Source organism: Portunus trituberculatus, chromosome 35, assembly GCF_017591435.1.
Source record: "Portunus trituberculatus isolate SZX2019 chromosome 35, ASM1759143v1, whole genome shotgun sequence".
NCBI lineage: Eukaryota > Metazoa > Arthropoda > Malacostraca > Decapoda > Portunidae > Portunus > Portunus trituberculatus.
The window spans coordinates 7,839,337-7,851,836 of record NC_059289.1 but is presented as its reverse complement, the minus strand read 5'-3'; the positions used below and the strand labels follow the sequence as shown (position 1 = coordinate 7,851,836).

At 45.3% G+C, this 12,500-nt stretch overlaps 1 protein-coding gene across 1 annotated transcript in view; it reads left to right on the top strand.

The window, feature by feature from the left end:
- The first annotated feature begins 2,428 nt into the window (after nt 1-2,428).
- Nucleotides 2,429-12,500, top strand: part of LOC123513033 — an 86,638-nt gene continuing 76,566 nt past the window's right edge. Inside the window, exon 1 of the mRNA XM_045269845.1 lies at nt 2,429-2,681. Within this exon, the coding sequence (XP_045125780.1) occupies nt 2,438-2,681 (244 nt within the window). The 5' untranslated portion in view covers nt 2,429-2,437. The remainder of the gene's footprint in view (nt 2,682-12,500) is intronic.

The window sequence follows — 12,500 nt, the reverse complement described above, 5'->3', positions numbered from 1 at the left end:
AATGGACAAGGGAAAGACAAGGAGGGAGGGGAGGAGGGGGAGAAGGCCCAGGTAGTCAGGCCGGTCCCAGGTACAGAGGGCCAGGTCACGACTAGCTCTTACCTGGCGCACCTGTGTGATTAGTCTCCACCCTACCTGTGTGCCTGGCCGCGCCGCTCCACCTCAACACTCCTTCCGGTGGCGCGCCGCTCCCCTGCTGGCCTCGCCGCGCCGGGAGGAACACTCCTGCTGCTGCTGCTGCTTTCTTGACTGATGTTCCTCCTCCATTCAGGATTCTCTTCCTAAGCATATATTGAAAGAATTTTCGATTTTCAGTGAATATACACATACCCGTATACCTGTATGTATACACGAAAGACCGGAGAAATGGAAATAATGAGTAAAAATGAAGAAGGATTGAAGAGATTTCCAGCATGAAGGAGAGAGAGAGAGAGAGAGAGAGAGAGAGAGAGAGAGAGAGAGAGAGAGAGAGAGAGAGAGAGAGAGAGAGAGAGCTGCAAAGACTTTAAGAATGGTTTGGTGAAATTCATACATTCATCACGACAAGAATATAACATGCAAAGTGGAAGCGAGGAAAGAAGAAATCAGACAGAAAAGAAAATGCAAATGACGAACAAAAAAGAAAAAAAGATCTGCAGACTTAATAATACCAAAAAATGAATAAAAAAATACATACAAGTGTGTGTGTGTGTGTGTGTGTGTGTGTGTATATATATATATATATATATATATATATATATATATATATATATATATATATATATATATATATATATATATATATATATATATATATATATATATATATATATATATATATATATATATATATATATATATATATATATATATATATATATATATATTTATATGGTTTCAGAGAGAGAGAGAGAGAGAGAGAGAGAGAGAGAGAGAGAGAGAGAGAGAGAGAGAGAGAGAGAGAGAGAGAGAGAGTCTGAGTCCACTGATGACTCCACGGAGTATGTAGGGAAAGGTCATTCAGGGTCAAAGGTTATGAGTCTTTGTGTGCATGTCGGGTGTGTGTGTGTGTGTGTGTGTGTGTGTGTGTGTGTGCAGAAGCGTGCATGAACAGTTTTCTAAGTGTGCGTGTGTTCGTGTTCGTGATATTATTCCGCATTCCGCTGAGTCGGTCACGGGCAGCTACAGATATTATGTCACAAAGGAGGAGGAGGAGGAGGAGGAGGAGGAGGAAGAGAAGCAAGAGGATGAAGAGGGGAATATAAAATACAAATAGTAACAATTTAGACGGGAGAGGCAGTAATGTGGTGACTGGTGGTGGTGTTAATGGTGATGATGGTTGTGATGCTGACGAGGAAAGGCTGTGAGGTGATTGGTGGAGGAGCAGAATGTTGAGTGTGGAGGCGCGGTGGCTGCGTGAGGAGTGACGGACAGGTTGTTGGAGTGTCCAGGGCCAAGGGGAGGTGGCGAGGTGGAGAGGTGGCGGCCTCCTTGCATCCCCTGCTGAGTATTGCTTCATGGTGTCCTGTTTTGGAAGCTGCCGGGGACTGTTGGCTGCCCCGCCGTGTGTGTGCCATCCATCCTTATGTGTGGAGCGCGCACAAACACACATTCTCACACACACACACACACACACACACACACACACACACACACACACACACACACACACACACACACACACACACACACACACACACACACACACACACACACACACACACACACACACACACACACACACACACACACACACATGTAATCTACACGTTAATGCAATTTTTCTGTTTCGTTGTTGCGTGAAAATGTTGCGGCTTAATTTATGCTGGTGTGATTTGTCCTCCGCTGACGGAACGAATTGATTGGCGTCTCTCGGCGCTTCGCAGAGCTGTGTGTCCTTTGTACAGCTTCAGTAACACGTCGCGCCTCGTCTAGGTGCGCCTCCACCTGTGCCCAGTGGAGTGTGGCGCTGCCCCTGCCGCCACCGCGCTGCTGCCTGTCCATACTAAAGGATGATAGATAAATACTTGGATTAGTGCATGGATAAACACACACACACACACACACACACACACACACACACACACACACACACACACACACACACACACACACACACACACACACACACACACACACACACACACACACACACACACACACACACACACACACACACACACACACACACACACACACACACACACACACACACACACACACACACACACACACACACACACACACACACACACACACACACACACACACACACACACACAGAGAGAGAGAGAGAGAGAGAGAGAGAGAGAGAGAGAGAGAGAGAGAGAGAGAGAGAGAGAGAGAGAGAGCTGGCAATTTTCAGAGATAATTATTCTCGATCCTAATAATAACGGTGATGAAGTGTCGCAACTTCAAATATTTTCTCTTTTTGTATTTTCAGAAAAAAAAAAAAAGGATGTGTGCCGAGCCGAGGGGTGGCAGGGAGTGTGCGGCAAAACATTCTCTGTCTCTCCTCTCGCGCAGAACACTCCAGGTGGTGGCGGAGAAGGTTCTGTCCGGCGGCCTCCCCTCACCCCTTACCCCTCGTTCCTCCCCAGTGTCCCCTCACCCTGCGCGGCCGTCCCTTCCCCCCTGTAGCGCTGGCCGGGTCTGTGTTTCCCAGCAGTGGTCAGGCCTCATCAAACGCCATGAGTTGAAAGGTAAGTGTCAGTTTTTTCCTTTGTCTCTTTGTTGTTGGTGTCGTTGGCTCGCCGAGTGAGTCTGGACAGTCATCTGACGCTCCTTCGCCAGCGTGTTTGTGTGTTTTGGTGCCGCGCGAGGGACGCCGCACAATTTGCAGTTTGGCCGCGGTAATTGTCGGGTGAGGAGGAGAAAGTTGACGGGTGGACGCGCGCCGACCGGGAGGAGGACATCGGAGTGACGGGAGGGCCGACCATTGTACACGCACACACACACACACACACACACACACACACACACACACACACACACACACACACACACACAAATACGCGAGAGGGAGGATGTTTGCTTCTACGCTCATTACGGAAACCCTTTTTCTGGTATTTTTCCTCCCTAGGAACACAGATTTACGTCTCGCTTCACATTAAAATCCCCTAACCTGTCTAACCCAGTTTGCCGTGACCCACCTCAGAACACGGGCAGGTGGGCGTCTGAAGAGGGCAGCGAGGGTGTGGCTGGTCTTCTACTCTCTGCCTCCTTCCCTCCTCTTCCCCTCAGATGAAATCCGCGAGCCGGGACGCGCTGCACCACCGTTTAATTTCATTAGCCTGCAAATCCTCTATTATCGTAAATCCCGATGACTTGTTGCCGCGCCCGAAATGAACCCAGCCTTCGGAACCCGCTGATTTATTCCTTCATAACTCTCCGCAGGCCACGTGCCTCCAACAAGCCGCTGCCTAGGCCACGCGGGGCCACACCAGGACCGCCATTAGGGTCAGAATTCTTGACACAAGTGCCCTGGTGGCGGCTGTAAGTAATGCGTGGCTTGACGCTGTCCTCCTTGTGTCAGGCGGCGGTCCCCGTGGCTCCTGACACGGACAATAACATTCCCTGGTTTATACGGCGACTTATTGTGGCGCCCCTGAATGAGCAGCGTGGATTAGGGAGGGGCCCGTGAATGAGCTTAGTGGCGGGGGGCGGCGTCGTGAATGGGCGGGGACGGAGCCTTAACGGGGCGGCCGTGGGGACAGAATTGGCCGTTTAGTGAATTGTTATGGGTCATTCGTCCCACTTGGTTGACCCTCCCTGCTCCCCAGCCCCCGCCCCGCCCTGCCCCACCACGCCCCGCCCCGCCCCGCCGTGCCCCATCCCGCCGTGCCCCGTCTGGCCGTGCCTTTCCACGCCTCACCCTTGTTACACCCTTTCTTCGCTCCGCAACCCAGCCCATCGCTCCAATCCCGGGCCTCATCCATGTGCCCTGCTCACCCCCTGCCGCTATCCTGTCCAATCTCCACGGCAGCCTTTACGCTCCTCGTGTCTCACCCTACACCCTCACCCCACACCCTCACCCCACACCCCACACCCCTCGCCCCTCACCCCACACCCCTCACCCATCAGCCATCACACAGAGACTCAGTTTGAAGTTTGTGAGTCGTTCTTTTCTCTGGAGCCAAAGTTTTCATTATCGCAGCTCGTTACTACGCCAGACACAGCCACTCACACTCATAACTCCCTTTATCAAACACACCTCGCCAGTTTCACCACACCCTGTCACATATACACCCATTTACACCTCCCTTACTATTTCTCCGCTAAATACAGCCATCACAAGCAACACTAACACTCTATAAGATACACCCAAACTTACTTTCCTACCAAACTCAGAAACCTTTAACCCCTTCAGTACCATGACAAGTTTTTCATATTTATTCTGCCTACTATTTGGCGACTATATACAGGTTCAGAAACTTATGTGGGGGAATAAAATAGTGAAGACTCTGGCCTTTTATCTTCTGACCTTCATCGACTTAATATTAATAGAACCGTTTAAACACACCCAAAACTCATGTCAAAAATGCGTCCCAGAACAAAAAGTGGCTAAGTGTTATTCTTCATAGCACTGTCTGTCCCCAAACTGATATATTTCATCTACACCACTGCCCATCACCAGACACTGATCCCCTTCAACCATTCCCTCAAATCGCAGTGATGGGACGCAGGTGAAGGGACGGAGGGTGAAGGAAGAGAGGGGAGAAAGAGGAGAGGTGAAGAGAATGAGGGTATGAGGGTGAGGAACCAGGCAGCTGAACCATTCTCTTCTATCTCTCTTTCATTCCCTTCCCTTCTCTCTCACCCTCTCTTTTCTCTCTCGCATGAACGGTGATCCATGAATTAATATGAGTGTGAGATAACAGGGAAAGGGAATCATTAGTGTGAAGAGAGAAGGAGAAGAAGAGAAAGACTAGAAGAGAGAGAGAGAGAGAGAGAGAGAGAGAGAGAGAGAGAGAGAGAGAGAGAGAGACGGAGAAAGGAAGAAGGAAAGAGGAAGAGGGAGAGAAAAGAGGGAAAGAAGAAGGGAAGAAAGGAAGAGAGAGGGAAAAGGAAGAGGAGAAAGGAAGAAGGAAAGACGAAGAGGGGTACAGGAAGAGGGAGAGAAAAAGAGAGAAAAAAGAATAGGGAGAGAGAAAGAGGAAGAGGGAGAGAGAAAGAAGGAAAGAGGGAGAGGGAAAGAGGAAGAGAGGAGAGGTATTTAACACTAAGAAAACGAAGTGCATGCTGTTTAACTCTAGACATTCCACGGTATACCAAAAACCAATAATTAAATTATGTGGCAAAGTGTTGGAATTTGTTGACAACTTCACATACCTCGGTCATATAATATCAAGTAATCTTACAGATGATGAGGATGTAATGAATCAAAATAGAAAATTATGTGCTAGGGGTAATATGCTTGTGAGAAAATTTAAGTCATGTTCCTTCGACGTCAAATGTACACTGTTCCGTGCTCTATGTTATAATGTGTATGGCATGTCCCTGTGGAGTAATGTGAAAGTCTCTACGTTAAATAGGCTAAGAGTAAATTATAATAATGTTCTTCGCCGACTCGTTAACATCCCACCTTGGAGTAGTGCCTCAGAGATGTTTGTAACCCTAAGGATGAAAGGTTTCTACGAATTGAGGCGTAGTTGTTGCTACAGTCTTAGGAGCAGGATACTTGCAACGACCAACTCAGTGGTGCAACGTATCACCAACAGTGATGCCCGCTGGGTATCCCCTTTGTGGCAGCAGTGGGACACTTTACTGTATATACAACATCCCAGGCAATAGTTATACTGACACTGTTGATGTAAAATGTATGTAGATTTTAGCCAAGGGCTCAAAGACAATTACTTGACATAGAGTGTATTAAGTTAGTGAGATTTAAAAAAAAAAAAAAACTTATTTTGTATTTTATTAAATTTAAGATAGCTTTTACCTATCTCCATTTACATTGTATGGCATTTAAGCTGAAATAAAGATTATTATTATTATTATTTATTATTATAGCATGGTTTACCTGCAATTAGACCCTACTGAAGGTGTCTCCATTTCATTTATCTATTTAGTTATTTTTTATCTTTATTCCTTATCATGTTTTGTTATTGTTCTACGTCTGTGTATGTGTTTATGGCAACGTCTCTCTCTCTCTCTCTCTCTCTCTCTCTCTCTCTCTCTCTCTCTCTCTCTCTCTCTCTCTCTCTCAATCAAAAACAAAACAAACAACAGTGAGATGATATCGTCCCCGTAATTTTGTCTCTTATTACTTTCTTCCTCTATTGTTTTTTTTCCCCTCAGTGACCCCTCAGTGACCCCCTGTGACCCTCGTGACGTCAACCCCCTCCCCTCTCCCCCTCGCCTCGCCCTCCCTCCCCCTCCCTTCTTTCCTCATAACTCTCGCCTGTGTCCGGGATTCGTTTTAAAGACGTTTAATTTTTTTTTCTCTAATTTTTTTTTCTTGTTCGACTTTTTAATATCCTTTGGTCTTTTTTGCTTTTATCCTCCATTTTGTTGTTGTTGTTGTTGTTGTTGTTGTTGTTGTTGTTGGTGGTGGTGGTGGTGGTGTTGTTCTTGTTGTTGTTGTTGTTGCTGGTGTTGTTGTTGTTGTTGTTGTTCGTTGTAATGTGATAAAGTTTTCACAATGTCATTCTTTAATTCCTCCTCCTCCTCCCCCTCCTCTTCCTCCTCCTCTTCTTTCTCCTCCTCCTCCTCCTCCTCCTCCTCCTCCTCCCCCTCCTCTTCCTCCTCCTCTTCTTTCTCCTCCTCCTCCTCCTCCTCCTCCTCCTCTTCTTTCTCCTCTTCCTCCTTCTCCTCTTCTTTCTTTTTTCCTCCTCCTCCTTCTCCTTTCTTTTTTTTTCCCTTCCACCTACTACCCGAAGGTATTAGAGAAAAAGAAAGATATGGAGGAGGAGGAGGAGGAGGAGGAGGAGGAGGAGGAGGAGACTGGAGACCTGGAGAGAGAGGAGAGAGAGAGAGAGAGAGAGAGAGAGAGAGAGAGAGAGAGAGAGAGAGAGAGAGAGAGAGAGAGAGAGAGAGAGATGATGATGATGATGATGACAAGTAGATAGATAGATAGAAACATGAAAAGATGCCAGGATAAGAGAAGAGACTGATAGATAATAGATAAGTTGATAGATCGAAGAAAGATTAATGGATATAACTAAAGGATGGGTAGGAGAGAGAGAGAGAGAGAGAGAGAGAGAGAGAGAGAGAGAGAGAGAGAGAATTAAGCAACACTGTGGGAGAAACATTACCCAAACGTCACATCAATCTTTCTCCTGTCTTCCCTCCTGGCCTCAGCGCGCCCACACACACACACACACACACACACACACACACACACACACACACACACACACACACACACACACACACACACACATGGAACCCTCTTTTCCTTCACCCAACACCCAACACACACACACACACACACACACACACACACACACGTCTAATATTTACTGATTTTTTTCCCCTCTTCTTTTTTTCCCCTTCTAAAATCGAATTCCCAAACCACCACCACCACCACCACCACCACCACCACCACCTCCACCACCACTACCACCACCACCACCACCACCAGAATCCCTCCCAGACACACGAACAAGAAAACAAACTCCCGCGTCCACTGAACTAATCCCATGCTAGACGCCCTCCCAGACGCGCCCAGTCGCCAAGATAACACGAGATAGCGCCCCTGGAACACCCCGGCCCTAGTAATCTTATCAGCAGGCCCGGTGTAAGCTCCACTGAGGCTGAACGTAAACTGTAAACTAGAACTGGATGAGAGAACTGATAAATGATTAACGTAAAGTGGACCATAAACACAACAACCTGCTCGTGGGTGGGGAGGGAATCTTTAAGTCGAATCTTGGGAGGTTTGATCGCTTTTTCTTCAGTTTTGTGGTGTTGGATTCTCCTTTTAATGCTATTGGATCTTATTTTTTCGTTATCTTTCTTTATTTCTTTTTTCTTTCTTTCTTTCTCTCGTGGGTGGGGAATGAATCTTGAATTTATATCTTGGTAGGTTTGATCGCTTTTTTTCAATTTTGTGGTGTTGGATTCTGCTTTTAATGCTATTGGATCCTTTTTCCCTTTTCTTTCTTTCTTCCTCGCTCGTGGGTGGGAGAGTGAATCTTCAAATCGAATCTTTGGGTGTTTGATCGTTTCTTTTCAGTTTTGTGGTGTTGGATTTTCCTTTTAATGCTACTGAATCATTCTTACCCTTTTTTCTTGCTTCCTCTCTCGCGGGTACAATAAATCGAATCTTGGGGAGTTTGATTGTTTCTTTCTGCAATTTTGTGGTGTTGGATTCTAATTTTAATGGTACTGGATCATAATTGTTCTTTCTATCTTTCTTTCTCCCTCGTGGGTGGCGAGGGAATCTTCAAATGAACTCTTAGGGGAGTTTGATCGCTTTTTTTTTTACAATTTTGTGGTATTGGATTCGCCTTTTAATGCTATTGGATCATTATTACCCTTTCTTTCTTTCTTTCTTTCTTCCTCTCTCTTTGGTGGAGAGGGAATCTTCAAATCGTATCTTGGGGATTTGATCGCTTTTTTTTTCTCAGTTTGTGGTGTTGGATTCTCCTTTTAATGTTATTGGATCATACTTGTTCTTTCTTTCTTTCTTCCTCTCTCTATTTCTTTTGCTATCTCCTTTTTTTTGCTTGATTGATGTAAGATTCGAGTTTGCCTCATCATTACTGTCTGCTCTGTATTTACTGGTGTTGTTATATATAGTTCTGTTGTTCTTGCTATTTTTTTCCTTTTCCTTTCTTCCTCTTGTATGTTCACTATTTCATTTATTTGCTTGCTTGCTTATTTTTTTAATTTTTTTTTTCGTAAGTGAAGGTAATTGTTATGAGTCTGAGAGGGAGTCACTCATTACTGGTCCACTTTTCAGTCTGGTTGAGCGAATGTCTTATTTTTTTTTCGTCTTCCTCTATCTCCATTTATTGTTGTTGTAATTATGTTTTGATATTGTCTGTGTGTGTGAGGGGGCATATCTTCTCTCTCTCTCTCTCTCTCTCTCTCTCTCTCTCTCTCTCTCTCTCTCTCTCTCTCTCTCTCTCGGAGACCATTACATTGAATGGAGCGTTTCTCTTCTGTTCAGTGAGGTTAAGCAACGCTGGGTCTGGTTCGTGCTTGGATGGGTGACCGCCTGGAGATACACACACACACACACACACACACACACCGGTAGCTCAGTGGTTAGAGCGCTGGCTTCACAAGCCAGAGGACCGGGGTTCGTCCCCGGCCGGGTGGAGATATTTGGGTGTGTCTCCTTTCACGTGTAGCCCCTGTTCATCTAGCAATGAGTAGGCACAGGATGTAAATCGAGGACTTGTGACCTTGTTGTCCCGGTGTGTGGTGTGTGCCTGGTCTCAGGCCTATCCGAAGATCGGAAATAATGAGCTCTGAGCTCGCTCCGTAGGGTAACGTCTGGCTGTCTCGTCAGAGACTGCAGCAGATCAAACAGTGAAACATTACCTCTCTCTCTCTCTCTCTCTCTCTCTCTCTCTCTCTCTCTCTCTCTCTCTCTCTCTCTCTCTCTCACACCCAAGCCTCAGCCACACACGTACTTCAAAGCAACAGTCAGCCGGCAGAAGTTTATATATATATTTTTCCTCCTAGTCACTTTGGTTTAAGTGTTCCTGTGCTCGGATATTTCTCATTGCAATCTGCCGCACATGTAATCTGGCGCGGGCAGTACAATTATATGTGTGTGTGTGTGTGTGTGTGTGTGTGTGTGTGTGTGTGTGTGTGTGTGTGTGTGTGTGTGTGTGTGTGTGTGTGTGATTGGTCGTACACGAAGTTTTCCGCTAAGTTACTCTCGTCTTGCTTGTTGTGCTCCGGTGCAGTGTGTCGGTTTACTGTAATGGCTTCCCACACGCGCAATCTCGCTAATTTCACACACCTGGACAATTAGGCGGGCTTTTCCCCAGGTGTAATTTCGCGTGCCCTTAACTTGCGCACACCTGTCATTTACCAATTTCATACACCTGCGTTTATTTATTTACTTCCAATCCTGATTTTGTACACTGACTCCACAATAGACTGTCTGGAGGAGGAGGAGGAGGAAGAGGAAGAAGAGGAGGAGGAAGACTGATGGAAGACGCCCCTGGGATCACTCTGTCGGCGAGGAAAACGAGCTTCTTCCTCAGGTGTGTTGTCACTGAGTCAACAAAAGGACGTTGGTTACGGAAGGAGGGAGGAGGAGGGCAGGAGGAGAAGAAAGGGGAGAAGGAAGGAAGGTAGGAAAGAGAAGGATGAGGAGGGAAAGAAAAAGGAAGAGTTTTTATAGACACTGAGGGATCGGAGGTAAAGGAGAGGTGGAAGAAAAAGAGGAGGAGGAGGAGGAGGAGTAGGAGGAAGAGAAGGAAGAGGAGTAGGAGAAAGAGGAGGAAGGAAGAGAAGTGTGTTGGTGTGGTGAATGAGTAAGTGAGTGAGTGGTGAGCAAGAGAGAGAGAGAGAGAGAGAGAGAGAGAGAGAGAGAGAGAGAGAGAGAGAGATAGCAAACAACAGTAGCAGAATGAAACTAGACAGCAAAGAGAGAGAGAGAGAGAGAGAGAGAGAGAGAGAGAGAGAGAGAGAGAGAGAGAGAAAAGAAAGATAAGAAAGGACATTACCAGATCCCATTCCTCTTCCACGAACTCCTCCTCCTCCTCCTCCTCCTCCTCCTCCACTGTTGACCAGGGAACGGCGAACCATTACTGGGATCACTTCGTCAACAACGGCGGCTGCGGTGGTGGCAGTGGTGGTGGTGGTGGTGGTGGTGGTGGTGGTGGTGGCGGTGGTGGTGGTGGTGGTGGTGGTAGCGGTGTATCCTTAGCAAATCTTCCCAGAAAAATTGAAGGAGAGTTTATAATTTTTTCAAGGTTTTTATGGAGTTTTCATGTGCTTAATTCTTCCTTCCTTCCTTCCTTCCTTCCTTCTTTCTTTCTTTCTTTCTTTCGCTCTCATGCCTCAAGGATTTTTTAAAAGGTGTTTTTTTTTCTTTTCTTTTCTTTTTTATTTCGTCGTGATGTTTTTCCGGTGAGTTTTTGGTGTGTTTAGATTTTTGAGAAGGATTATATTTTGTTTGGAATATTTGCTAATTAATTATGTTTTTTTCTTTTTATTTATTTTTTTTTTGTGAGGAGGAGAAAAAAAAAAGAAAAGAAAAGAAGTGTTAGTATTTATTTGTGTGTTGCTTAGTTTTTATCACTACTACTACTACTACTACTACTACTACTACTACTACTACTACTACTACTACTACTACTACTACTACTACCACCACCACTATTGCTACTACTACTACTACTACTACTACTACTACTACTACTATAGCTACCATTACTATTACTATTACTACTACTACTACTACTACTACTACTACTACAACAACCATCACCTTCACCACCGCCACCACCACCACAACCACCACCACCACCACCATTATACTGTTAACTCCTTGAAAATTTATTTAGCGATCACTCTTTTTGGCGAATCTCGTTGTTGTAATCTTTTTAGAAGGTTGTTATTACTGCGAGTGTTTACCATCATGACTATCATTACTATTATTATGACTATTATTATTGCATTACCTCTTCAAAACTCTCGGTGCAAAATTCTTCGTTGTTGTTCAGATATTTTTATTATTATTTTTATTTTGTTTTTATCTCTTTTTTCTTCAAGATTTGCTTCGTTTCACTGTCTTCACTTCTTCCTCTTTATCTTCTTGTTCCTTCTTCTCTTCCTGTTTCTCCTGGTCATTATCATCTTCTTCTTTTTCCTTCTTCCTTCTCTTCTTCCTCCTGCTGCTTCTCCTCCTCCTTCTTCTCTTCCTTTTTCTCCTTCTTCTCCTTTTCTTCTTCTTCTTCTTCTTCCTCTTCCTCCTCCTCCTCCTTCTTCTCTTTCTATTAATTCTCAGTATTTTCCTTTTTTTTCATAATTTGTTTACATCCAGTTCTAAATTCCAACGTTTCTTAATCTTCTCTCTCTCTCTCTCTCTCTCTCTCTCTCTCTCTCTCTCTCTCTCTCTCTCTCTCCATTACCTGATTGGCTCCTCTCAAGTGTCACGTGATTTCCCAAGTTTACCATAGATTCCCCCTACATAAATATTACCTTCCCCCCCCTCTCTCTCTCTCTCTCTCTCTCTCTCTCTCTCTCTCTCTCTCTCTCTCTAATGAAGAAGATATTTTACCTTCCGTGTGTGTCTAGGAGGATGAAGTTTGTCCGTCACACACACACACACACACACACACACACACACACACACACACACACACACACACACACACACACACACACACACACACACGCTTTAATTGGTGTTCTGTGACGAATAAATGTGAAAATGGTGAAGAGAGAGAGAGAGAGAGAGAGAGAGAGAGAGAGAGAGAGAGAGTTGCTTCACCATTGGACTCACGTAATGTTGCGGTTATTCAACAATGACTGCTTCTCTCTCTCTCTCTCTCTCTCTCTCTCTCTCTCTCTCTCTCTCTCTCTCTGGACGTGGCATTTCAAAGAGA